Here is a 13681-nt window from a genome sequence, read left to right on the forward strand (position 1 = left end):
CAGAGGAGAAGAGAAGAGGGGAGAAGAGAAGAGGGGAGAAGAGAAGATGAGAAGAGAAGATGAGAAGAGAAGATGAGAAGAGAACAGGGGAGAAGAGAAGATGAGAAGAGAACAGGAGAAGAGAAGATGAGAAGAGAACAGGAGAAGAGAAGATGAGAACAGGAGAAGAGAAGATGAGAAGAGAAGAGGGGAGAAGAGAAGAGGGGAGAAGAGAAGATGAGAAGAGAAGATGAGAAGAGAACAGGGGAGAAGAGAAGATGAGAAGAGAACAGGAGAAGAGAAGATGAGAAGAGAACAGGAGAAGGGAACAGGGGAGAAGAGAAGATGAGAAGAGAAGATGAGAAGAGAAGAGGGGAGAAGAGAAGATGAGAAGAGAAGAAGAGAAGAGGGTGTACATGGGATATTACATTAATAATATAAACATTAAGCATTCCTTTCACTGTTTTAACAACTGTTCTGAATTACATTTCAAGCCAACAAAGCCATTTAAATCTAAATGTAATATAAATCTGAACAGTTTTACTGGCATTATTGCTGAGAAGTTAACCTGTTTCTGGTATTTCCCCACATTTACAAGTCAACAAATAGTTTGAATGAAGGTCAATTCTTTCAACAGTTGTAAAATGTGGTGACCATAATTCAACAGGCTATTGAAGTGAAAACGTTCAAGGCCTTTAATAACGTACAAACGCACATGATCACTGCACTGAATCACAGCTCATCCTAAAATGAGTGTTCCTTGACTTCCTCGGAAGCACCAGTCTTTCCTCTATTAGGCTTTGTTCACACAGCGGGTAAAAGTGGCCCAAATCTGATCTTTTTCTTCATATGTAACTCAGATGTGCGTCTGTGTGTCCGTGTGAACAGATAAACACCATGAATCTGACATTTTCGATTCCAATTTTTAAAGCTTTCATATGTGATACTGAAATCCGATCCGTATCCAATCTGCAGCAGTGTGACTCAGTCTGAAGAGCCAAATCGGAATTCATACGACTTTTGAACTCGAACATCAATTGAACTCGACATTCGTCATCATTTCGCGCTGCTGAGACTCAAACATTTGGCCTCATACTTCGGTACAAAAAATTAGAAGAAACTTATCACAACTATGCATTCGAAGAGATTTTGATAGAAAAGGACCGAACGTGGCTGCAGGAGAATGAAGCTGCAGTGTAAAAGAACAGTTAAAAGTCCGTGACTGCGCCCTTTTTACAGCAACCTCGAACATATTCTGGGTGATGAGCCCAGCTGTCAGTCAGCGAAGCTTCATGATGGCTGTGATACTGATGAAGATGGTCCTCTGGGAGCAACTGCCATTCGTTGGCAGTTGTGATTGTTTACCTCTGATGAGGCACGTGAAGCAGTGTGACGCTCTGTTCTGTTCTGATCTGTTCACACTGACGCATACAGATCACATTTAAAACATAATCTGTACAAAGAAATCAGATTTCGTGAGTGCTGTGTGAACGTGGCCTGGGCTCCTCCAGAAGCTTCAAAACGTTACAAACCGTGATTCCCAGCCTTGTCCCGGAGTACAGTTTTGGCAAGTTTTTCTGCATAAACACACCTGATCTGACTAATCATATAATGAACAAGCTCTTCCTGAGCTGGAGCAGGTGTATCAGAGCAGAGAAAACACTGAAATACACACACTCCAATATCAGAGGTGGGAACCACTGATGAGGCTCAATAAAACTGAGGGCTCAGTTATCTGTGGGAAGGTTCAGTTTACCTCAGTGGGCTGATGTTGATGAACAGGAAAACCAAGACCACCATGAGACACACCGCCCGCCTCTTTGGAGCAGTAGCCTTTAATACAGTGTTCTATTGGGGGAGACACATGGCACCTCATTAGGGACAAGTCAGCAGTTTATATAAATAGTCATTCAGGTTTTTTAAAAATCAAATCGTAAAACTTCAATTTTCGATAAGCTGTTTAGCTTCAAACTAAAGGCGTCCACTTGTATTATTTCCTGCCACATTTCTCTGCACTTTTCTATGTTGGTTCATGTTCTGGAAATTAAGAACCCACATCAAACATATCAGAGTATTTTTTTTTTATTATTTAGTTTGCTCAATCTCACTGCCAAGCTGTCTAACTTAGCAAGTAATCTGCAAGCTCTGTATGATTCCAAATTCGCCATCCCGCTCAAATGATGAGAATGTTATGTAAGTTAAGTGTTAAGCGATACTTATTAGTCCCACAACGGTGACATTTCCCCTCTGCATTTAACCCATCTGTGAAGGAAAACACCATATACACACTAGTGAGCATACACTCTAGAGGCAGTGAGCACACTTGCCTGGAGCGGTGGGCAGCCCTATCCACAGCACCCAGGGAGCAGTTGGGGGGTTAGGTGTCTTGCTCAAGGACACCTCAGTCATGTACTGTCGGCGCTGGGGATCAAACCGGCAACCTTTTGGTCACAAGGCCAGTTCACTAACCTCCAGCCCACGACTCGCAAATGTCTTCCCTCTAAATCTTTACTGACAACATTTCTGTATAAAACCAAAGATTTTCATTACGATGCTAAGCGGTCATGAATTCAAGGAAGAGAAAGAGAGATGGAGTCATAGGTGGTAAGTGAAGTATGTTACGACGTGACTAAGTTAGTAATATTATCTGAGAACATCAGTGTTTGAGCGGTCAGTCAACCTGAAGTCTTTCAGATAAACAAGCAGTGTAAATTTTAAGTCACGGGTCACTTATTTTAGGCGGGTCTGGATCTAGTTTAATACAGTACAATAACAGTAAGATGCTGAGTGCCACTTTGTTGTTGGATGCTGTGCATCGTCCACCTGATGTGCCCTAGCTATTATCAAATCAAATTTATTTGTAGCACTTTTTACAACTGATGTCATAAAGCAGCTTCACAGAATTGCAGAAAAGAAAGTTTTAACATAAATGTAAAACCCCCAGGTGAGCAAGCCAGGGGCGACAGTGACAAGGAAAAACTCCGTCAGAGCTGAGGACGAAACCTTGGGAGGAACCAAGGCTCACAAGGGGGGACCTCTTCTGTCCTCCTCTGGTCAAACTACCTACAAATGATTATACTACTAATATTAATAGAAGTAGTATTAGTAGTAGTAATAGTTAGGAGTCCATGAAAACTTCAATGTAGTTTTCCGGGCAGCTAGTCCAAGGCAGGTGGCGGTAGCTGGGGCGTGGGCAGCTTTACAGCACTTAAGTGAGCACTGAGTTTTTTTTGTAATGCATTGCACTGCACTGTGTTTAACTCTTTCTTTTCTCCAGGTATCTATCACAAACACACCACATAGACCTATATCTTATCCTACCTCCAATTAATGTGCAATATCTGCTGCTGATAGAATGGTACAAGTGGTATACATACACAAGTTTTGTGCAATATCTGTAATTGTTACTGTGCAATATCTACAATTTCTGCGCAATATCTAGTCATTACCTGCTCAGAAATGTGCAACATCCATACAATTGCATGTGTAAACTATTGATTTGTACAGTTTCTTGATTCTACTTTTATTTTTTATATTTTTCTGCTAACAGACACCTTGTTTATTTATTTATTTCTACAGTATATCTTATATTTTGTATGACGAACATCTTTATATACTTACTGCTCTTTATCTGCTTACTGTGTATTCTGCTGTAACAATGCAAATTTCCCCCAGTGGGACAATAAAGTCTATTTTATCTTATCTTACCTGAGCTTAGGACCAGCTTTCTCGCTAAACTACTGGTAACTAGCCAAAGAAATAAATAGACAAAGCACTCTTCGTAAGTCGCTCTGGATAAGTAAATGTAAATGCACCTAGCCGAGATGTAGTCGACAAGTTAAACTCAATAAACACCTAAAAACGCCAAATAGTTTCAGTAACAATACATCGCTAAAACTTATTTTAACTTACTCTGAATTGTAAAAAAATGTATAAAACTATTGGCGGCAAATTTATAGAACAGGGTCTGTAACACGAGCCACTTTTGAAGTAGGAGTGCGCATCTAGAATCTCTAGAAGTAATGTAGAAAATCTGTAGCTGTATCTTTGATAAAAGCCCTTTTTAAAACATATAAAATAAGAATACAGAGTAGGCGTTTCATAGAGTAGTTTCATGTTCTATAAAGAAAGAACAATCCTTGTGTTTTTAATTTGTTCGATTACAGATCATTTCCAGACAAATATCTGCAGATTTAACTGATCAAAGTAACGAAGGCCCAACTAATCATTCATCAAAACAGCCGTTTGCAGCCCTAATGTGATGGTGCAGAGCCTACCTCACTCATCAAGCCGTCAAGCTGCCTCTTCAGCACGCCATTCTCGCTTTTCAGCTTCTCATTCTCAGACAGCGCCACCTTCAGACGGGCCTCCAGCGTCAGCAGGTACTCTTTCTTCTTCTTCCGCGAAAGAGATGCAGACTCTCTGTTCTTAATCATCCGCTGCTGCCGCCGCGAAAAGCTGCACTGGATAGAAAAAAGGGAAAATAAAAAGAAGGTTACTCAGACGATAGTCTGTGATTTGTAGCACCTAAAACAGTAATCATGGTTAAATCCTGTAATCATGGAATTTTATTTGTCCTATTTGGCACCTCGTCTCAGGGTCATTCCATCGTCATGGCAAGACAGACATAAACATGTAACTTGCTCATTTTCGCGATGCCCATGAAAAGTTTTGGGTCACAATGTCTTTTGAGCAATGATTGACTCTTATTCTTCTGTCTAGCAAGGAAAAATATACTCGTTTTTGTTCACATAAGACAGTCCTAATCATTTGTGTATATTTTGGGTACACTCTGCTGCATGGTCATCAAAGTGTCTTCTCTGGTATAAAAGGCAGGTTTTGCTTAAATAATGATTGAGAATAATGATTTTAAAGTCTGTTCAAATTACATACTGAAAATTGCTGAAAGGTTTGAGTGCTGATATCAAAACAAGGGGATAAAAGGCATGGGGTGAGCATTACGCCCAAGGTAGCACTTTAGTCATTTATTCTTTCAGTTTTGTAGCTTCTTAAAAGAAAAAAATTGATTATAGTTCACTGTTGCTGAGACAACTGGGAGTATAAAACACTTTCATTTAGTCTTTGTACCCAGTCATTTACTCCTCCTCCACTGGCTGTCAAATACAGAAACCTTTTAATTCATGTAGTTTGCACTCATTTGTACTCATTTGTTAGAACGAAGACAATTTTGTCATCATCTCAGTGGGAATTTGAATCGGATTTTAGCATCAAGTGAACATATATTTCCATTTTGAAGCAGCTCTCTAGATTAAACAGTCATTTTAAGCTTGTGAAAAACATTCAAGCGAACATGTTCTATACTTTGGATGGCACCGACTGAATGCTACACTAAAGCTTTAAACTCAGTGTTGCTTGTTACTGTTTTCTGTTCAGTGAATGCAACCACCGCGGACCTGATCTGTCAAAGGGACTGTGAATTTGAGGGGGAACTGAATGGGGTACAATTTAGGCCAAATGGATATGCTGTAGATATACATCACAAAACAATGTCTAAAGTCTCAAGCAACGCATTCATAAACTTTTTGTGTAATAACTTAACTAGTACTATAATGGTCCTAGTTCCTAGTACAATAATGGTCACTAGAAAGGCCCATTTCACACCAAACCACTCTGAATGAATTTGTTTACATTTAAACCAGTGAATGATTAAGTCATTTTGTAAAATTGGTGGAGTTCCCCTTTAACTTTAACTGAGGACAGAATATGGTCCAGTTAGCTCACAGAAAGCCTGTTAACATAAAACAAGAGTCCACTGAATCAGCTACAACACAGAAATGAAGTGTTAGTGGTATGTGACAGTGCTGTTTCACACTGTCCTTCCCCGTAGGTGAAACTACACCCTTGGCTTTAAAAATATGAAGACCTAGTAGTAGTAGGTGAGGCGTGGTTATTTAAATGGAGTGGGCGCTGTCTTGATGTGATGGACCATCAAGCAGTGAATTCTAACACCCTGCAGTTAAAAACAGGAAATTCAGTACGTTAAAATTTCACATTTTCTTGGCAGTTTGTTATTTGTTATTACTTTATTGGTCCTACAAGGGAAATTTGACATTTTGCTACCTAACTATGCAGCACAGCATCACCAGCAGAGCTGCGCCACCTGGGGCAGTGGGGGGTTAGGTGCCTTGCCCAAGGGCACAACCAGGTACGCCTAGTCAGTCTTGGGATTAGAACCCACAACCTTCCAGTCAATGACTCACTTCTCCTGCCGTTAATGTATTTGTGCATTTCAAAATGCAGGTGTTGATCATATCTCCTTTACCTTAAAGCAAACTAACCAAGACAACAGGCTCATCAATTCAAAAGATGTTAAAAAGCCAGGTGTCCCCAAACTTTTGACAGGCAGTGTAGACTGCAGCTACACGGCTGTCAGATCACCAGCTATCCTTCTGGTTCTTATGTAACCAGGCAGTTGATTGTAATTAAACACACTTGGTTATGCAAGCCACCTTTGACTCTCAGCAGTAGAGCAGACACAAGCACAACACCAAACACCGAGGAATGAATGTGCTTAACGGTGACGTGGGAGGAAAACTATCAGTGACTGATGGAGAGAAACAAGAGAGAGTGCCCTACTTCCCATTCAAGGCCATGAGAACGTGGTCTGTTTGTGGGCTTCCAGCTCATTACAGAACCCAACAATGAGTCGACATCTAAAGTGCGCGCCCTTTTTAAGTGTCCCCCCTGGAGGGGCTCTAATGGGCCCCATGAGAGCCGTGTGTACACAAACAGTCTGAGCATCCGTCAAGACGTTCCAGCCACCGGGGCCCTTTGGACAAACAGGGCAGGAAAGGGCCAGCTCAGCGGAGAGGAGAGAGGACACACTGCATTTCTGCTCTCCATACAAAAACACACGCTTAGCTCAGAGGTTAAAACATCACTCCTCTGCTCGGCCGCGACTCGCACCAAAGGTTTTATGCAACGTTCAATTTTCACCGCTTTTCAACGAGTGCAGTGACGCGCAATCCGGCAGGACAGCACAGGCATGTTGGCTCATCCGATGAGAACGTCTTTGGGGAGGGTTTTTAATCTGGGCTTATGCAAACAGGGCCTGAACACAATGGCTGCACCGCCCAGCCATGACAGAGCCAGTGAGAGCAGTGAAGGAGCAGACAGACAGAAAGAGAGATGAACACAGAATGAACAGAGTGAGGGAGAGAGAGAGAGAGAGAGAGAGAGAGAGAGAGAGAGAGAGAGAGAGAAGCGCCAGAGTCACAGCGAGAGGGTTAGAGAGAGGAAGACCCAGAGACATCATGAGAGACAGACCATCTCGCACAGAAAGAGAAAAGGAAAAACAAATAGAGAGTGAGAGAGGGAGACAAAGGGAGAGGAAAACAGATTGACAGAAAAAGACAAATACAGACGGACAGACAGAAATATGTGGAAAGAGAAAAGGAGATGCACAAAGAGAGAGAGAGAAAGAGAGACAGAGTGAGAGAGGGAGGTAAGGCTGAACAGGAATGGCCTGGTTTGCCCTCACATTCAGGACTGTTTAGGGCTCTGGAGCTAATGTGGTGATGATTATGAGAGAGCGAGAGAGCGAGAGAGAGCGAGAGAGCGAGAGAGCGAGAGCGAGAGCGAGAGAGAGAGTGCGAGAGACTTAGCCTGGGAGCTGTGCCACGGACAGGGCCTGGGAACGTACATCATGTTTGGTTACCAAGAAGTCCAGGCGGCAACACCATCACCATGGCGATTAACCTGGGGTGGGGGGTTGTGTGAGATAGCCTCCAAGCTCTGCGATCATTGGCACATTTCACCCAAAATCAGCAATAAAGTGCTGACAGATGAGGATGGCTTTATTTTAATTATGCCAAATTTTCACTTCAAATCAGAGGGCAAAGGGGAGGCTGCGGTGGAGCAGCAAACATGCACAACACAAGCACTAATTTCCACTGTACAGTCTGATACAGTAATAAGTTATGAAATAAAATAAAAGCTCCATATTTCCATGTACGCAATTTGTAAGTCTGAGGCAGATAAATGCAGGGTACACAGAGGATAGAATACTGAATTGTCAATATCCAGATGGGTAGATCTGCAAGATGACCATTTATATGTGCAGGTATACATTGGCTAGACTGAAGTTAGTGAGATCACAGTGAGTCGGTGTGGATTGTCCATGGAGATCATCATGATGACGACAGGTGCAGTGACAGGCCTATAGACACCTATGCACCAGCACTAATTGCTGTTTATCAGCCTGATGACTCGGGGGAAGAAGCTCTCTTGGAACTGCCTGGGTGAACAGACTGATACAGGCTACAGCAGTACACACTTTTCTGTCGTAATATGGATGGATAACTTGTACATACAAAAAGTACAATCTCTGACCACCGGCCTACGATGCTAGAAACAACTTCGTAATTGGTGAGAGTTGACCATCATCTCATGCCTTGTTTCAGCCGCAGAGACTCTGCCCACACATGCATGAAGCGGGATATTTACTAATATACAACAGTTGGTTCCAGCCACGTGAGCTGATTGGTTGAGATGTTACGCCATTTCACCATAACATTGTTTTTTTCACAAACGCTATCACTCCGCCGAGTTTGACAGCTGTAGGAGATGCTCAAGCCATTTGAATGTTTTTACTTCTTACTTTGCCACAAAAAGAAAATGGACATTTAAGATTACATTTGACTGACAGCCGATTTGGTCAGACTCTGAAGATGAGACGACACGTTTGGTGAATGGTATTGGGTTCATTTCTTGCTGATTCCAGGTTGTTTAGCTGTTCTTCTGTCACAGCTGCCGACTGAAAAGCTGCTCAGTGGTGACGACAGTTTGGGAATTTAGTGTAAGGAGCTGGAGAACGAACTGCCGGCTGTGCAGTGAGTGGGCGGAGCTCGTTACTCTGACGTAGCAACAAGCTGCTCGTTAAGGAGCTATAATTTGGAGGAAGGAACTGAACATTAAAACATATTAAACGCCGCGTTCACGGCCAGTTTATTCATTTCTTACTGTACTTATTTAACTGCTGTATTAAAGCAGTAGAACACTCGAGGAGTGAGTTATCACCAGTAACATCACGGCTGTGATGATCCACTCGCCGTGGTGTTATTTCGCGACAACACACTCCTCTACTGTTCTGTTGCTTAAATATCAGCTATATACAACATGTTAAGTTAGCCGCAACTATGGATTTTATCAGTTGCATTCTAACTGGCTATCTGCACGTCTGTTTGTACACAATTTCGTTTATTGGTTTTAATCTATCCATCCAGAAACAAACTTTTGCAAGCAGCTCTCTGTGGAGATATTATAAAGTAGGAGACAGTTCACAGGTTGGTAAATTAATGGGAAATGAAATTAATGAAAAGCTGCATGCTCTTCACTGTGTGAATGTGCCAGAAGGCAAAATGATTGACACTGGCATCTTATAGGCAACGTAATCAACCCGGCTCCAGATGCAGCAGGGAGTGACACCATTAGTCAGTGTGTTCCAGCCAACAGGAAAAAACTTTGCTCTTCTCTGACTGGCGAGTTACATTTACAGCATTTGCCAGACGCTCTTATCCAGAGCTACTTACAGTTTGATCATTTTACACAGGAAGGCAAAGGCAATATTGATTCTTGCCCAAGGGCTCTTACTGGTATAGTGTAGGGTGTTTAGCCAGGCGGGGATTGAACCCCATTCTACAGCATAGAAGGCAGAAGTGTTACCCACTACACTACACCACTATACCAAATGTAAATGTAAAAAATGTTGCAAATAATGTCAGAGAACTAAGGCTTTGTTCAAATTACCACGTTGAAGCGGCGCTAATCCCATTTTTACCCTGATGCGACTCAGATCTGATGTTTTCAGAGCTGTGAGGACACAAATCTGATCTTTTCAAATCTGACCTGAGCCACTTACATATGTGGTTCTAGATTGGATACGTATCCGATTTGTGGCCGTGTGACCTTAATGCGATGGTCAGAACGGAATTCATGTGCTTTTTTTTTTTCCATTGCGCACAGCCACCATTCATTTGTTTTTAAGGTCATCCTACACAACAGTCAATTGGATAGTTTGCATGTCAGTCAAACGACCCTTTCCTCCCAATGGAGGTTGTTCACGATTAACGACAAAACACACCAGACTCTCTGATGGGAGGCAGAAGTCCGGCTTGCAAATCCATCCGGTGTCCTTCTTCTATTGGCAGCTTTTTAGGCATGTGTCGTAGTGGTCACATTTCCAAGATTTTTTATCAGCAGGCTGTCTTTGTCTTTTGTCACAAAAGCAAAGACCATCAGCTTTAACTCACGAAGCTGGAATTCTTTCACACTTCATGATCCCATACCTACTTTTAGGCCCTTATTAAGTTTGTTATTTAAAGGGGTCTAGTTACTTTATACGTCATATGCAAGATAAGATAAGGCTTTGTGATTCGCATCACATGTGGTACATGGGGTGGAATGAAATAGTGTACTCAAGGTCCCAGTTAACTCCTAAAAGTAACAATAAACAATAAATAGTAAGATGCAAAATAAGATATGAAAGATTCTATTAACAAAATCTGGATATCCGTTTTAAAATATTGGCGGCACGGTGGTGGGGTGGGTAGCGCTGCCACCTCACAGCGAGAAGGGCCTGGGTTCAATTCCCTGGCCAGGCGACTGGGGTCCTCTCTGTGTGGAGTTTGCATGTTCTCCCTGTGTCTGCGTGGGTTTCCTCCGGTTTCCTCCCACAGTCCAAAGACGTCCAGTTAGGCCAACTGGATGTGCTGAATTGCCCCTAGGTGTGAGTGATTGTGTCTGTCTGTCTGTCTGCCCTGCGATGGACTGGCGACCTGTCCAGGGTGTATCCTGCCTTCCGCCCAACCTGCGACCTTGAGGGAGAAGCGGCTTAGGAAGTGTGTGTGTGTGTGTGTGTGTGTGTTTTAAAATATACAAAGCTATGACTCCAGCACTAAGATCATCTCTGAAACTGTTAAGCTATATTTTTAGACCTCTTTGCATCTCAGCCTCTTTTTTGATCCACCAGGCAGTGTCTTATGTAAAGCAACAAACAGGCTTTCAGTTTGGTCAAACTTTGTGGGACCCCAGATACGGCAAGCCGACAACAAACCGAAGCAATATTTTTTCCCACGAAGTGATTCATGGCCTGATTTACAGTCCTTTGTGGGTCTACTGAAGGTTGAGAATGCTGGATTTTCCTTGGCAAACATGGAGGCACGGTTTTGGAAAACATGGCAACAACAATGTATGCATGGCTAGGTTACACCCAAGACAATTAAACAGTCATGCTTTCTCGCTCATTATTGGGCAACAGTTGCATACTTTCATTCTGAAGTGAAATGGTCAAACAATTAGCCTTCATTGAAAACACATGCAGGTCAGTTCTATCCCAGGGACTGCAGGTCACAGGCCGACATCATTGTTTGCAATAGTTAGTCTGTCTGGAGGTTCAGTAATTCCTCTCTGCAGAGTCAGACAACACCCAAAACTGAACGAAGGAGTGCTGATAATCTGGGGTCCAACAAATACGAAAATTCCGTTCACGATATTGATACTGATTTTAAGGCACTGACTGATATGAGCTGATATATACACACTATATTTCCAAAAGTATTCACTCACCCATCCAAATATTGAATTCAGATGTTCCGATCACTTCCATGGCCACATGTGTATAAAATCAAGACCCTGGGCCTGCAGACTGCTTCTACAAACATTAGTGAAAGAATGGGTCACTCTCAGGAGCTCAGTGAATTCCATTGTGGTACCGTGATTGGACGCCACCTGTGCAACAAGTCCAGTCGAAAGATTTCCTCACTACTAAATATTCCACAGTCAACTGTCAGTGGTGTTATAACAAAGTGGAAGCAATTGGGAACGACAGCAACTCAGCCACGAAGTGGTCGGCCTCATAAAATAACAGAGCAGGGTCAGCGGATGCTGAGGCGCATAGTGTGTGGAGGTCACCAACTTTCTGCAGAGTCAGTCACTACAGACCTCCAAACGTCATGTGGCCTTCAGTTCAGTTCAAGAACAGCATAGAGAGCTTCATGGAATGGGTTTCATTGGCCGAGCAGCTGCATCCAAACCTTACATCACCAAGCGTAATGCAAAACATGAATGCAGTGGTGTAAAGCGCCGCCACTCAACTCTAGAGCAGTGGACACGTGTTCTCTGGAGTGACCAATCACGTTCCTCCGTGTGGATATCCAATGGACGAGTCTGAGTTTGGTGGTTGCCAGGGGAACAGTACTTGTCTGACTACATTGTGCCAAGTGTAAAGTTTGGTGGAGGGGGGATTATGGTGTGGGGTTGTTTTTCAGGAATTGGGCTCGGCGCCTTAGTTCCAGTTAAAGGAACTCTTAATGCTTCAGCACCAAGAGATTTTGGATAATTTCATGCTCCCAACTTTGTGGGAACAGTTTGGGGACGGCCCCTTCCTGGTCCAACATGACCTTGCACCAGTGCACAAAGCAGGTCCATAAAGACATAGATGAGCGAGTTTGGTGTGGAAGAACTTGACTGGCCTGCACAGAGTCCTGACCTCAACCCAATACGAGTGTCTGATCCACTCGTACCAGCACAACACACATTAACACACCACCACCACGTCAGTGTTACTGTAGTGCTGAGAATGATCCACCACCCAAATAGTACCTGCTCTGTGAGGGTCCATGGGGGTCCTGAACACTGAAGAACAGGGTAAAAGGGAAACAGATGGACTACAGTCTGTAACTGTAGCACTACAAAGTGCACCTATAGAGTAAGTGGAGCTGATAAAATGGACAATAAGCGTAGAAACAACGGGGCGGCCATAATGTTATGCCTGATGGGTGTATACGTAAACAAGGTCAGCAATGGGTTACTTCCAGCGTAGCAGTCTGTATAAAGACTGTCAAACCTTTCAGAACCTCACAGAATGAGTAACTGTCCTAATGTTAGTGAGCATGTGCACATTATAACGCAAGTTATATAGTTTTATACTGTTTTTGCCTTTACCAACAAATCCATCAACACTGGCAGGTCACTGGAGCAGTAAAGCTCTGAGGGAGCGAGAATGTGTGCATGCATTTTTCTCCAGGCGTATAATCACTGTTTTCTCTTTCTTCTGCCATAACCCTGGGCTGCTGAGGGTTGTTTTTTCATGCGTTTGTCTGTGTCTGTGTGTGTGTCTGCCACGTCGAAGGAGCAAACCCCTGAGCCTCTGTCCCTCTGAGCACAAAGCAAAAGACAAACCCAGAAGGAGAGAGAAAGAGAGGGAGGGGATTAAGGCAAGAAAGACACATTGAATTTTCTGGGTTTTGGAACGTCGAAACCTCGTATAACTCTTACTGTCAGGTCCAACTTTCTTGCGTTCACAAACTTCAATTGCAAAATGACTAGGCTGGTGAAGAAATCTAAATGCCAGTCTGCAAAAGACTGCGTATGCTGCACGTCTTATTCATTTCAGTGCAAAATAGAAGTGAAAACCAGAAGCAACTCATATTTATGGTCCATCTTAAAACTGGAGAGCCTGCAATAAAGCTGCGAATGGGATTTTTTTTACTTTAACAGGGAAACCACTGGCTAAAATGAAGAGAATAACCACTGCTATTATAACAGAGTGGACCTGAGACACAGTCCCGGCAGAGCCAAAACCATGTGCTGCATTTCTGAATCGCCTTAAATGGAAATTCCACAGATTTTTCAACATTTTTGTATAATGAAATGCTTAAGATGCAAACAAAGTCATTCATCA

At 42.9% G+C, this 13681-nt stretch overlaps 1 protein-coding gene across 1 annotated transcript in view; it reads right to left on the reverse strand.

Moving 5' to 3' along the window:
* The window catches only part of atf6 (activating transcription factor 6), a 91654-nt gene that overhangs the window by 39089 nt on the left and 38884 nt on the right, over window positions 1-13681 (reverse strand). Inside the window, exons 8-9 of the mRNA XM_017723734.2 lie at window positions 4257-4442; window positions 1736-1827 (exon numbers count right to left, since the gene is read on the reverse strand). Coding sequence (XP_017579223.1) covers window positions 1736-1827; window positions 4257-4442 — 278 coding nt within the window. The remainder of the gene's footprint in view (window positions 1-1735; window positions 1828-4256; window positions 4443-13681) is intronic.

This window comes from Pygocentrus nattereri, chromosome 4, assembly GCF_015220715.1.
Source record: "Pygocentrus nattereri isolate fPygNat1 chromosome 4, fPygNat1.pri, whole genome shotgun sequence".
Classification (NCBI taxonomy): domain Eukaryota; kingdom Metazoa; phylum Chordata; class Actinopteri; order Characiformes; family Serrasalmidae; genus Pygocentrus; species Pygocentrus nattereri.